This window comes from Alosa pseudoharengus, unplaced genomic scaffold, assembly GCF_046254945.1.
Source record: "Alosa pseudoharengus isolate Yale_2024_CS ecotype anadromous, Long Island Sound unplaced genomic scaffold, YU_APseudo_1.1 YU_APseudo_1.1_scf_7, whole genome shotgun sequence".
NCBI classification, from domain to species: Eukaryota; Metazoa; Chordata; class Actinopteri; order Clupeiformes; family Clupeidae; genus Alosa; species Alosa pseudoharengus.
In genome coordinates, this window is record NW_027468859.1 from 32,813,724 (window position 1) to 32,828,624 (window position 14,901).

Genomic DNA, 14,901 nt, shown 5'->3' on the forward strand with positions numbered 1-14,901 from the left:
GGGCCTTACCGAATTAATTTATTTCTCGTAGCTACAGGTTATCACATACAGATGCTCCTGTTGCATGATCTCCGACGAGCCCTCCCGGGGTAGTGGCACACTTAATTAAAAGTTCATTTTCGCAGGGCATAGCCCCACGTCACACCTACACCACACCCCCTTACCCTTACATTCCCGTGGGAAAATAAAGAAAATACAAGAACTCCAAAAAGAAAAGCACAACTCATGTGGGGAAATTCAGGGAAACAACATTAACCCTGCTACATAAGCAGTGTTTCCCACAGAATTGAATTCCATTTGTGGTGGTTGGTTTGCAGAATTAACTTGAATACAACAGTTTTTAACAATTAGCACAGTGTGGTTATGATGCTCACCAGATTTAAGCACAATTTAGTACAACCTGGAAAATCATTGTGTGGTGGTCAGTGTTGATATTGTGGTGGGCCGCCACAAATTCAAAATACCCATTTTATCTCTAATATGTCCAAAATGAAAAACAAACCTGTCTATCCAGGGTTAAGGACTCTGCATGTATGCAAATTATTGCACATTTCAGTAGATAATGGCTCATTAATGTACTTATACATAGAATTTCAGAAAACTACAAAAATATTAACAGCCATTATTTATTCCATCATCACCATATTTATGATCATCATCACCACTGTATTGTCCTTCTCGTGTGCACCAAACACAAACAAACACTAAACACTAAAAACAAGAAAACTAGGAAGTCAGGTTTTAGCATCCAAACTCTGCTTTTAATAAATAATGAGTAAAACTGAAAATTATACAAAACGTATGTACTCAATATTTAATATTTGCAGAAATAAACAATAAAACAGATTTAAAAAAGGTGTTCAGTAGCTGATCAGTAAACACAGAATGATCAAAACTACCAAATTATGTCACTAAAATTAGAATCTTCTTAAAGTAAGCAACTATCACACTTACAGACGATGCTTTTCCAGGGCCTCAACATACATGATGAAAATGATAATTCAGCAAATAACTCAAAGTGCTGCATTACATATCAAGATGTCCGTTAGTTGCTACAGCTGCACATCAGAATAACCACTAGATGGCGCTAAACTGCCTATACTGAACTGTAACTAAAATTGCCAGAGGCAGAACAATCACCATATTTATTTTAATGAGAAGGGGATTAAAACTATATTCAGTGCAAACAACAGTAAGGAACAAAACTCTGCAATATCTCCCATAAGTTCAGGTATGTAGACTGTAGAAGTTGGCTTGTTTGCTGTTTTTTCAAGCCCTTCCTGGCTGACACCGGCAGATCATGTTAGACGTTAGGTCAGCTGCAAAGAGATAGTCCACCTCTTACTTGGATTATTATGGGATGTTTCAAAAGCTCACAGGGTTGCCTAGGCTACCACTGTATATGTTAATATATGTGTCTCTCCCTGAGTTTAATTGGTGTCAACTCTGTAGTGACAAGAAAATCAAACATGAACCGCTCTAAACCTGTATAGAAAACTAGTAAGAGTGGTCAGATTACAGATACAGTTTTAGATGAGTAGTCAGAATGCAATAATAACATACAATTCTACTTCTGAATTTTGACAATTTATTAAGGCGTATTACATTTGAACAAAGCATTATCACAGTAATATTCAGAGGTTTCAGAAAAGAAAAGTTCTGCCACATTTTTGTACCATTCACTTAATCAGCTGATTCTAATTAGCCCACCTCTTAGGTCAGGTAGATCAGCTAATTAGTGAAATCCCCTTAAGCGCACAGGTAGAACCAATACACGGCAGGACTTTTACTTTCTGAAGCCGGACCTTTACATCTCTGGTAATATTACAAATATGGGTACTATGGACAGGTTGAGGACAGCATTATGATATTCTTTAGATTACCCCTCTGAGCTCAGGGTGCTTGGTTTGGAGGAGCTGTTGTGCGATTCTGGTGGTTGTGGTAGCGGCAAATCAGGCATCGGAGGCAGGATGAATACTGGAGACATCCGTCCTAGTTCAGCCTTCTCATCCTTTGCCGTCAGCGAGGGCTCAGATCCACTCAGGGAGCCGCTGAGAGTGCTACAGAGGGAGTTGCTCCGGGAGCTGGTCAGCGAGGTGTCGGAGGAGACGCTCTGAGACTCCGAGTGGCGCCGTTGTTCGGGGTCATCATCCTTGCGGCGGATGAAATCCCACAGCTTCCGGCGGAACACCTCGCGCGTGTTGCTGTGGCTCTTGAAGCAGATGATGTAGCACTTGGGCATGAAGTGGCAGCTGAGGACCGTGTAGGCGGAGATGAGGATCACGACCATCTCCACCGCCGGGAGGTACACGCCCGCCTGTGCCTGGGCGTAGACGGGCCCGAACACCACCCAGCAGATGAGGTAGATGACCATGCTGAAGCTGATGAACTTGGCCTCGTTGTAGCAGTTTGGCAGCTTCCGCCCCTTAAAGGCGATGACCAATCCGATCAGGCCTAGGAGGCCGATGTACGCCAGCATGAGGCCAAAGAAGAGGAAGGAGCCCTCGTTACACTGCAGAATGATCTGATCATGTCCGAGGTCTTCCGGTTCGGCTAAGGGAGGATTTAAAATGAGCCAGACAGTGCAGATGGCCACCTGGTAACACATACAGAATGCAATGATCAGGTAGGGCTGGTAGAGACGCTTCAGGACTTGCTTTACCGACTGGACAATCTGAAAGGCCAGGAGGATCTTCAAGGACTTGACCAGGATGCAGGAGACGCACAGGGTGAAGCTGAGGCCAAAGAGTACCTGGCGAGCCTGGCACTGGGGGTTGTTAGGCCTGCCCACGAAGAGCACAGCACTGACGAAGGTGCCAAGTAGAGAGATGAGGAGCAGGAGGGAGATGGGCCCGACAGATGCCCTCACAACGGGCGTGGACCACTGGGCCAGAAACAGCACCAGCACCACCAGGGTCAGGAGCACGCCCAGTGCAGCAAACGACAACAAGACGATCGCAAAGTTGTCTTTCCAACCAAAAAACACAATCTTTTTGTCCAGACACCTGCTGCTGCCCTCTTCAGACCATTGGTGAGCTTCACATGTCATACAGTTTGAATCTGCAGAACAGGTGCATAGAGTAGATACATTCAAGAAATCAGATGGTGGTTTACATAATATCTTAATTTAAGTAATTGTGAATTATCACACAGTATATATGATATGGGGTGTGCCACCACGAAATGAGTGGGTTTATTGGGTATTCATAATCCACAGACTTTAGGGTTTAAAACAAGGGTTTAAAGTGAACTTAGATTACTGATTGGCTAGCCAAACCTGAGTATCGCCATTGGCTATTCAACAGGAAGTGCCAGAACAGTCTCAAAAGTATTTGTATACTTGCAGAAAATACTCGGCAGAGATTCGTAATGGCAGAATAGTTTTGTAATTGAAAGACAGCAACTGTGGAAGGTTTAGTACCTGTGGAATATATTTGTAAGTGAAGGAGACATACTTAAAATCCTTCGTGTTATTTTTTTGTTAAATCACAAATCATTTTTACTGTTACAAATCCTGATACACACACACACATTACATATGAGACGCTTCTTATCCCTAAGATGGTGCAAAAGTGTGCACCTGCAGAAAATATTTGTAACTGTAGGACAACTTTTTGTACGTAGAATATTGATTTGTAATTGTAGAATATATTTGTAATGGTAAAATATTTTTAACTGTAGGATGATTTGTAGCTGTAAAACCGATCCGTACCTGTAGAATAGATTTGTAAGTGTAGGGCATATTTGTGATATTGACAATTACTTGTACAGATCATTTTTACAGTTACAAATAATTTCTACAGTTTCAAAACGTGATACACACGTACAAAACTTTTGAGTCTAATATTCTTCCATAGAAAATCAGCTTTAAAGCTGCAGGTGGCAACTGTGATTGACAGTCTGATCTCACACAGCCCTGCAGTCAGCTCTCCGTGACGCTGTACTTATTTCGTCGTGGCACACCCTATATTATGAAAGTCTATACAAATATGTGGCTTTATGTATCTGTATGTGTATTATTCTTTACATTTGGCTTTTACTCAAGACGCTATAACTATAGTCTATGCTTGTGTGTACATGTGTGTGGCTATGTTTGTGTGCATGCATACTTGTTCCATTGCTGTAGGTGTTATGTTTGTGTGTATGTGTGTGTATGTATGTGTGTATGTGTGGCTGTGTGTGTGTTTGTGTAGCCTATGCATACCTGTTCCATTGCTGTAGGTGTTATTGCTGCATTTGGTGCATTCAAAGCAGCAAACAGGCATTTCATTTTGGGACACCTTTCTATATCCTGGTTGACAGTTGGCAGAACACCTGGATGTTACATTTCCCTGAAACACACAAGCCGAGAGTTTTGTTAAGTATGTTTTTGGGGCTTTTGTGGTAGATGAATATGTTATAGATTGATAATAGTACTTCTTTGAAATTACAGGTACACTGTAGGTCAACCTTTCAATGCACTCTACATGCACTGTACATTAGGACATGTTTTGTCCCATGTCTTAAGAATTTTCACAATGAATAATCACTCTTCAAAATCACATGATTAATGTGGATATTGGTATTGTGATAATGTGATCTGATTATCAAATCATTACTGTGACATGCACAAATCTTTGTAAGGAAGGCTGTAGCGAAGAGAGCAGTGACCCCACTTGGCCTCGAACCCAGGTCTCCGGGGTACTAAATGTGCAGTTTGACTACAATGGCAAAGAGCAAGGCTTGTTGGTATGGCAGTCAGAGCGCATAATCAACCGTAGTGACGGCACTGCGTCACAAAGTTCCATACATTTCACTTACTGTTTGACTGAAGACCTTCTCTTTGCCATCTCCCACAAAGTACAACTGGCGAGAGCTGATGTTGTACTTAGCCACGATGTCATGTACGTCCACCTCACCATCTTGGTTCCTCCAGAGTACAAGGTCATATCCAGAATTAATGTCACCATGGTCATTGAATCTGTATGAGTCTCCATCTATTTCAAAGGTAGCAGTCCTCAAGGCATGCTTCAGCTACATTGAGGAGCCACCAATAAAATAAATAGGGGTAACAATTGTAAGCACACATTGAGAGTGTTCATAGACCAACATCTTTATACAAGAACAGATGCAGAGTTCAGATAATCATTATGTGTAAGGCTTACCTCCCACGACTCCCACTACTACCACCCCACAGCTCACACCGCACTTACCTCCCACGACTCCCACTACTACCACCCCACGGCCCACACCGCACTTACCTCCCACGGCTTAAAGTTGTTGCCCCCTCTGCAGTCTCTGTTTGCACAGAGGTTGACCACGGCCCTGGCTATGGCTCTGACCGCCAGCCCCACGCTGAACACGGCGTATGGGTAGATCTTCTTCTTCAGCGCTGCTCCCAGCTCTGGCTGGGTCAAGTCCTTGCCCTCCGACCACAGGTACTGCCGCAGTATGGTGTTGTTCTGGTGAGCAGCTGGGTCAGGATCCAGACTGTCCAAATACGTCTGGAACCGCGTTGTGTCTGCTGATTTCAAGGTGACCCCGACGATAGTCCCGACATCACTGAGGTTGCGGTTCAGGAGGACACGACTGGACGTGGCCCAGTTATCACTGGCGATCCAGACGCGACCTGTGGCATTGTCAGTCAGCTCCTGCATGATGTACATCATGTGGTCGGGCTTAGCGAAGGACACCACGGCGCGGACTTTCGGACTGTCCTCCAGGTGGCGCACTGTGCTGCGGATGCCGTCTTTGAGCTCGGTGTCGTCGAGGATGTCCGGGAGCACCACGCTGAAAGAGATGCAGATCTGGTGTTTCTCCGCATGCAGCTGGAAGCGCTGGGCAGCGTAACGGCCGTAGTCCCCGTCAGTGGTCACCAGACCAACCCACTCCCAGCCGTGGTTCACCAGGATGTCAACGATGGCCTGAGCCTGATAGTTGTCCTCTGGTACTGTCCGCATGAAGGCTGGGAAACGAGATTTGTCACTCAGAATCCCCGTAGTGGAGCCATAACTGATCTGATTGAAAACAATCATGTGCATTGGGATTAGTGTGATACAATGAAAATGTATAAATGTATAAATGCTTTGTTGCTTGTGGGATTTGCTCTGATGTGGAGTTTACTCTTATCTAGGAAGCCAGCCCGAATGTACCCCACCCTAAAATTTGAGGGCAGGAAATTCAGTCTGGAGTTGCTCCACTGAGAAGTGTGCCCAGTTAAGATATGTTCGGGCCAATCAAATTGGCTGCATTAGGTGATGGACAGATGCTTAACAGTGAAGCAGTCAATCTTCCACATCACCTGAGCACAATCACAATCGTTACCGCTAGAGAAGCTAAATGTTCAGGTTCCGCTATTGCATCTGTTATAAAAGACATTGGCAGCGCAATAACTTTTAAAAGGTGAACATGAAACAGAGATTAAGGCATTTGACATCATTAAATTTTTTTTGGGGCGGGGTGAATTCAGGCTAGCTTCCAGAAAGGTTGAGACACACCCCATAATCAACGTAATCAATGGCGTGTTGCCAGACTGTTCTGATAAGAATCCAAGTTTTGCTACTTTGGCCCCGCTGTACCTGCGGGATTTGCTTGATGGACAGCTGTCTAGCCACAGCGATGGAGATTTCTGAGTGGTACCCTCCTACGACCACATGGTGGGATCTAAAATGCCCGGGGCCCGGTCTGCTGTCGTGGTTGGCCGGACTGCTCTCGTTGCTGGACTCTCGTTTGTGCATGTCTTCCTCCTGTGGACAGACTGAGTTGAAGTCGTCCAGGTATCTGTGGGTTACTGCCACTGCGGTGGTGACGTCTGAACAGGTGTCCACTATGTGGTAGCCCAGTGTCAGGTTACCTAGCAGAGGCAAGCGGTTCACAGTCTCCACTGCTTCAACCAGCATCAGAGCCTGAAGCAAGCGTGCCATGCTATACCTGCATGAATGAACACATCAAGGTGTATGAATGTAAAAATCCTGCTAAACAGGACTCAGAATAGAACTCATGATAGGGAGAATGAAACTTCTATGTATGAGAAACGTATGTAGCCCTAACCCTAACCCTAACCACAGATCATAGGTAGAATGAAACTTCTATGTACATTTGAGAACACAATTATTCATACCCCTGGCAAATATTGATTTAATGTTGATTTTCTCTTAACCAATATGTTTGTTCGTTCTGACTAAAAATGACACTGTCACAATGAGGCTTCTTTTTTGATTCTGTTTCTACCACATTGTCTTACAACTTTTTGCCATGTGGCAGAGTCTTTTCAGTCAGAACAAACATATTGGTCAAGAGAAAATCAACAGTAAATCAATACTGTATTTGCCAGGGGTATGAATAATTTATAAAAAAAACTGTATAAAAAACTATGTAGGCCTGTCTGTTCTCTGTCTCTCATATCTGTAAGTCCTATATGTTTTTTGTTTTTTTTAAGATAATCTGAATGCCATGCATGAAATTGTTTTGTATATAAGTAGATTTATTATTATTATTATTATTATTATTATTATTATTATTATTAGGGTCATTCTATGAAACACATGCCATTTGGGTCCACAACATTTGATGCGATGCATAAGGCACAAACTTGAGCCAAAGTGTGTTTCTAAAGCCTAAAGGGTCATTCACACCAAGAACGATAACTATAAACAAATATCGTTCTCGTGAATATGAATGATAACGTTCACACTATAACGACATGAAGAACGATATTGTTAGGGATCACTTTCAGAGCGATTTTGATAACGATAAAAAGCTAATAGCCAATCAGATCCCATCAAATTTAGCCATCACATTCATTAACACAAGGAGAGACTTTGTTTATCATTGGTCAGTGTGGATGCTTTTATTGTTATGGTTATAGTTATCGTTGTCGTTTTTGGTGTGAATGACCCTTAAAGCTAATTCTTGTTAAGTATCACACTATTTTTAACTATTGCAAACAAGTGCATGGCCATTTCCATGTGTCCAGGTTGACCAACATGACATTTACATCTAAAATATCACTAAATAAATTCTATATCAAACTTTTTTCCTGATGACATTAGATTAGACATATTTATTCAGACTAAAATCATGTTTTTTGGTAAATATTTTTTGAGTCCCTTGGTTTGACCAATATAGTAAATAGTATACTGTCACTTGAAATTAAATCACAAAAATTTTTTTTAGCCATAGAGCCCCCAAAGAAACTAATTACGATGAGGGGGTCCATCAAACTGAATCCAGCCACCCAGTCACGCAAATTAGACAGGTATAACTGTTTTTCATTACAGTTTTAACACTATCATTGCTGAGCAAATTACATTTCTAATTGAAAGCATACATGTTAAGTGAATAACTTGACCGTTATTGGATAACTAGAGCCATTTCATCATGAAATGTACCACCCCGTCACACACCACCCATCACATTTATTATGACCGCCGCTAGCGAAGCGGTCATATAGGGATTGTCAAAGTTTTTTTTTTTTTTTTTTTTTTTTTTTTCCCGTCATCTACTTCCTGAAATTTTGGTCAACGATACCCGGGGCACCGAAACACCGGGGCACATGAAATTTGGTGGGTATGTAGCCCCACTAGACTTTTACGGAAAAATTTCGTTTGGTCCCCGGGGGCCACTCCCCCTCCGCGCTGGGCCCCCCGAAACCCAAAAAATGCAGTTTTTCCTAAATAACTACCTGAACCGTGGCACCGAGGATGAAGACATTTTTATGGTATGTTGGTCTCAAGGGCCCACATCAACTTAGCCCATAATCACTCATTTGTGATTTGCACCCCCCCGGTAAAAAATGAAAATGCAATATCATTCTGCTTTAATCGCCCCTCTCTTCAGTAAAGACGTTCAGAACTGCACCAAATTTTATGTGCATGATTAACCTGACATTCTCTGGGGGTATGCCAAGTTTCGTAGAATTTCATCCATGGGGGGGTCTAAAAAATTAAGTTATGTGTACATTTAGTGACTCTACACTCATTGGCCTGTAGATGGTGGTGCACACATATACACATGCACACACACACACAGGCACCCACATACTATCGGTATTAGAACGGCTGATACATAATTACAAATTCAGTAGGATTAAAAGAAAGCCAAAATAAATATTCATCATCATCATCATGGCTGCATTTCCAGTATTGGCGATAAGTAGTCGTTTGTCCACTAGATGGCGCATCTTTGCAGTGAGACGTAATTTTGTTGGAAGTTAATCTAAAGTGGGTTAGAAAGACACTATGCTTCCTACAAGGACAAGACTGTAGGCTACAGTAGTTTACCGCAGAGAACGTCTAAGGGTAGGATGATTTCTGCATGAAATGTAATTCCCATTTCCTCTTGAAGCCGAAATAAATCTGAGAATGTTTATCGGACATGCTTGTTTTTTACTGCAGGTAGGCTACGTTAATCCTATCAATAGCAGAACGTAGGTAAAATAATGTTACCGTTAGCATGGTTGAGTGATGGAGGCCAATTTGATTATTGATGTATTTGTAGAAAACCATAAATGCGTTTATAGGCTACCAAGCAAATCGATAACAGCACTAATTGTATCTTTCGACTGTCATCTCATTTGCTTATGACCATAACCTAGGCTACTAACAGGAGCTAAGTGAGTTAGCCACAACACGTTCGCTACGTGATGGTTTTTTAATGGAAAATATATAGGCCTAGGCTACCTGAAAGATAACCTGTCTATGATCCCGTGATGATCTACATCTCCATTTAAACCAGATGTTTTAGAGCGCACGTTGAGATGTATTCAGGGCAGGGCTGTACCTACACATATTTGTTGCACGTGCTACAAAAATCATTCTTTGCGATGGATGATTTAGTACCAACGTTACACCGGTCAGATACAGTTTTGCCTATGGCTATTCCGTGAGACTGAGGCGCTTTTTGTTTGTTCGAAGTGCGTGTTTAGGGTGTGAGAGGGGAGTCGATGTGCTTTGATTCCAGCTTGGTAGTTGTAGTCTATGCGATTAAAAAACACGTGTGTGTGAAGTATCCAAACAATGATAACGCTTTCATTATGGCTGCTTTAGCCACAGACCTTGAGTTACTGTACAGTGGGTTGGGTTCCATTTAGAAGTGTCCACTTCATTCGCCCTTTCCGTGATTCACAGCTACGTGAAATGTATTACTACTGATATGCAAAACTATTAACTTTTCGCCAAGAGGTGGCAGCTTGATACTGTAAGGTGTAAGCCATTGGTTCCAACGGAGATTTTATTTGGGTCGCCAGCATAGCCTGGTGACAATTTGTGTTGTGTAATAGGCCTAGCATAGGGCCTACCTTATATAGCTTATAGTTTGTTAACAGTCACGGTTTTGTCATGCAATGTCTATGCATTTTTGCATTTAGAATAGCTCTAAAACCGGGGGGCGAACACGTCGCAGGGGGGGCGCCAGTGCGTGGATATCTCAATCGCAAAATTAAACAATATTTCTATCGGGCGCCTACCATGGACTAGGCTGGGTGAAAATCAAAAGATTGCGTCAAAAGATTGAGCTTAACCATGGACCTCATGGTTGCAAAATGCAAGGGAACATGAATCAGCATATTATTTGCACAAACAATAACGGAGAGTAGCTCTTCAACTTTGCCCGTTAAAATGTGTATGAACAGTCTCGCAACGCATTTCATGAAGGCCCTTTTGGACATGTCAGTTATTTTGCACCACTGGGTAAAACGGCATTTTGTTTTAGACTACTGGTATTTAATTTGTGCATTGACAATAAAGCTGAATATAATTTGAACTAGATGACTAAACCTATGCATATGTAGAAGAAGAAACATTCACAAAAATCCATGACATGACCTCTCTTCTTGATAGCTGTTGAAAACTGCATGGAACTGACAGGGATTGTTTTAGTTTAATAATAAATAAATAAATACATTATGCTGCTACCTTCTGCTTTTCCCAAATACAATGTAGCCTACAGGTGTACCTTTCATCAGTCCAGTTGCAATGGATGGACTATGATGAACTGCCCTACTTGTGATTGTTTAGAGATTTTAAAGGTTTTATAACAATGTTGCAGATTTTTTGGCCCAGAAACAAATCTATTCACCTTTGCAGCGCCAGTAGGCTACTTTGTGTGCAAACACACATTCCAAACAAGCATACACAAAAGTTTCAAGAGTGGGGGATGGAGTAGAAGATGGAGACAAATTCATTAATATGATTTATTTTCGCGGAATGGATGTGCAGGACTGAGCGGCGGTCATATTTTGTACATCTAGTTATATTTCAATCCATTATACTTCAATGTGGAAAAAAAAGTACAGTATGCCTGAGGTGGGCTGAGGTCGATTGTGAAGTCGAACTTCATAGGTCCAAAAGCTCTTTGGTCCAAAAATGTTTTCTAGCCAGCCGGTTTTCACAACCTGTAAACCTTGTCACCATCACCTCCATTTTAGTGAGGGTAAAAAAATCGCTCTAACCCAGTAATTAGTGTGGCTCTGCAGCCAGATTATATAATCAAGGATAACGTCCACGCCTTTGCAAAAAATAGGATTTTTTACCGATGAGGCAGCAAGTGAGTACCGGTAGTAGAATTATTTTTTCTTTTACTGTCTATGAGAAAAAAACAAGCAGCTCTGAGAGCAGTTGGACCTGGAAAAAGAATTATTGGCACATTATTACATCACAACTTAATGACCCGGTAGTAGTAATAATAGCAGTATTATTACTGGTAGTATTAATATGACTTCTTGCTCACCTGGTGCAATTTCGTTTAGAAGGCCTTCCGTCCTCACCTTCCTTAATGTTAACACTCTCGTGCACTGGGAAGAGTCCCCCGATGATGATGTCGCCATCCTTCATGGCCATGAGTGGCTCAATGTAATGAGAACACTCTACACTCCCCAAACTCACCACAATCACCACACACATGTGCCACAGTCTAACCTGCCTCATCATCTCTCACTGTCTATGAGTTAGTGTTAGTGTCAGTGTTCTCTCACAGCTCTCACTTGTCTCTCCCCTGCTCCTGCTCTACTGCATGCTCTCTCTCTCCGTCCCCTAGTCAGGCAGTGGCCACAAAAGGACTGCTGAGGCTTCTTTCATCTGTTAAGAAGCTCTCAGGAATGGCCTCCTGGAATGACAGCCTCTCCGTGTCCACGCCCAGTCAGGTATTGCCCGAAAGAGAAGTTCATCTTTGTTTCGTTTGGAGTCTGTGGAGAGAGATAACATCTTCAGACTGTATCCAAACAACCACATGATGCCAGTCCAATAAAATGGCACTGACAATAAGTTGTGCTGAAAAAGGTTAGATAACGCTTGGATAAATGTTGTACATTTAACAAATGTTATAATCCAAACCTTTTGTGTCTGATATAATGCGAAGATTAAAGTACCCAGTGCTGAGGAAATCAACTGCACAAACAGAAATCATAATACACTAATATATAGGCAAGGCAAGAGAACATCTCCTCTCGTAGCACTACTTACAACAAGTCTTGCTGATCCTAGCACTTACCACCTGTCTAGAACTGACACTCAACTGTTTAAAAAACAGCTCTCATTGATGCACTTATTCTTACCGTACTTTACCTTTTTTAAATTATCCTAGAATTTTTGAGAGAATTGCATTAAAACTTAAACTGTTTGCCATGCTGTTAGTCACTTTGGTTAAAAATGTGTCAGCCAAATGTAATGTAATGTAATACTGTACATGTTTCCTTTCAGGACCAAAATGCCCGACCGATAGGGCCCAATAGTCCCGATAGAGTACTTAACACCCAAGCAGAGTAGTTAACACCTGAACAGAGCTTCAGAGAAGCCTGGTAGAGCCGTAATGCTTGAGATACAGTAGAGCCGTTACACTCTCAGAGGCTATGCCCATTCTGTCTATTCTGTGTAGAATGACAGGGTGACTACTATACAGAATCACCCTTATCCAGCTAAGGACAGCTAGTCTGGTGTTACCATCCTACGTACTTCCGGCCAAAATTTGATTTCAGGCGGTAAGGACCAGGCTAAAGGACAGCACCAGTACTGCAAGGAGCAATACTCGCCCCGAGGAGTGCTCTGTGAACTAGGTAATGAGAATCTTACCACAAACTTGAATTTCGGACTATGGCAAATAGCCTAATAGTTTCGGCAGGACAGTATACATTATGCTTATGTAGTCACAATAGTATCCGAGTGTTCACTTATTTAATCTCTTCTGATAAAATAACTAAAATAGCCTACTTGGATAAAAAAGCTTTTCTTTGTAATAAAATAGTCAAACAGAACGATCCCTTTGTTGTTCCCATGGGCACCGGAGATCATTTGGGTTTAGACGGAATGTTGAGTTCCAATGAAGTGGATGTTCCACTTTACTGTACCATTAGGCATTATCATTACTGCAAAAGTCAAGAGCACCTGTCTGTGAGTAGAAAGGCAAAAGCTAATCTTTACTTAACCTCCCTTTACAATGATGCTTCCAATATTGCACACATAATATTCCCACAATTAGTCCTCCAAAGAATACCGCACCACAAGTTAGTCATAATGTTGAACAATTCAGCATTGTAGATTTACTGATACACCACTTTTTCCAGTTTAGCAAATCTGCTGCAGACCCTTGAAACCAGAAGCAGTCTATCACATGCATGTCATACTACATCACACTTTTTTAGTTAGTTAGTTTGTTTGTTTGATTCCTGGTTACAACAAAAATACCGGACACACCTTGTCTCAGCCACCAATTATGTGCTGACTGATATTTTGCCTCCTTTCGGTCTCCTCTTCCTTGTTCCTGGTCAAGAGTTGGCAGAAAGAACTCCATAAATATTAGTCGTGAAATTTCACTCACACACACACACAGCAGTCTTGGCCAATGTCAACACAAAAGATTTGCAACCTGATTTTAGTCACTTTTATAATCCACATGCAAGTTATATGCATTTGATGACACACTCTCACATGTTCTGCCCACACCTTTTTTAGTTTGCTTTGGTATCATTCGACATAAAAATATTTTATTAATTTATATTATTGATTGTATTTTATTTGTTTATTAACTGCCATTTTTAGTTATATATTTTGCCAAATGACTTGCTAGCCCGACACAAAGGGGGTTTCCTCCAGTTAACATGGGGGAAAACAAAGACCTTTGCGTTTAATTTTCATGGAACAGACAACTATATTCTAGAATAGAATGTGTTCCTAGAATAGAAACTCTTGCAACTTTAAAAATCAATGGATAGCATTTGTTAGCATTGTAGCATTGTAGATATTCTATGAGCCATAGTGTGGATATGACAAGTGTTATGCTATGTCTTAGCAACATGTATTGTTGGAAGGTCCTTTATTTAAGCCATTTTGCATATTTTGCTTTTTATTTTTCAGTTCACTTGGTTTGGAATAGATATGCCTAAACATGTTGGCATCCTATTATTAGGATGACCCAAATCTAAAAGAACGTTTGCTTGGAAGACACGCCTTTCCTCCTTTTAAATACCTTCAGACGACTTTGATTGTATCATCGGGGATTTTGGGCACTGCAAGAACTTCCTGAACCTGAACAAAAGCGTCATGTCCTCAGGAGGAAGTTAAGACAAATAAACCAAGTTATTAACCGAGCCACAGTTTTTAAGATAAACCTAAAGTTGTGCAGCAGACTACACATGCAGGGATTAAAGTGAAAAAAAATTTTTGACTGAACTTTTTTCAGGCCATAAGTCATACGTTGTTCATATCTACCTATAGAGATAGCACCACTTTTGCGGTCGCGACTTATTGGTTTTTAATGTACAAAAAGATGCAAACAGCAAAGTAAAGCATCAAATAAACACCAAAACGAGGCTACAGGGTACTCTTAAAGGGACACCAGGCAACGTTTTCGTGTTAATTAATCATCTTCGTAAGTCGGTATATGGTTAAATGACTCCTGACGGGGCGAATGAAGGCTCTCTCGCCCGCCCCT

The 14,901-nt window shown here is 41.6% G+C and overlaps 1 protein-coding gene across 1 annotated transcript; it reads right to left on the reverse strand.

Annotated features, from left to right (window-relative positions):
• Positions 1-37: 37 nt before the first annotated feature.
• LOC143110025 (G-protein coupled receptor family C group 6 member A-like) lies at positions 38-12,026 on the reverse strand. The gene is made up of 6 exons (XM_076272848.1): positions 11,707-12,026; positions 6,558-6,909; positions 5,241-5,996; positions 4,801-5,013; positions 4,205-4,331; positions 38-3,060 (listed from the first exon to the last, which is right to left on the reverse strand). Exons 1-6 carry the CDS (start codon positions 11,904-11,906, stop codon positions 1,880-1,882), a joined length of 2,829 nt encoding a protein of 942 aa, XP_076128963.1. The 5' UTR covers positions 11,907-12,026; the 3' UTR covers positions 38-1,879.
• Between the last annotated feature and the right edge of the window lie 2,875 nt (positions 12,027-14,901).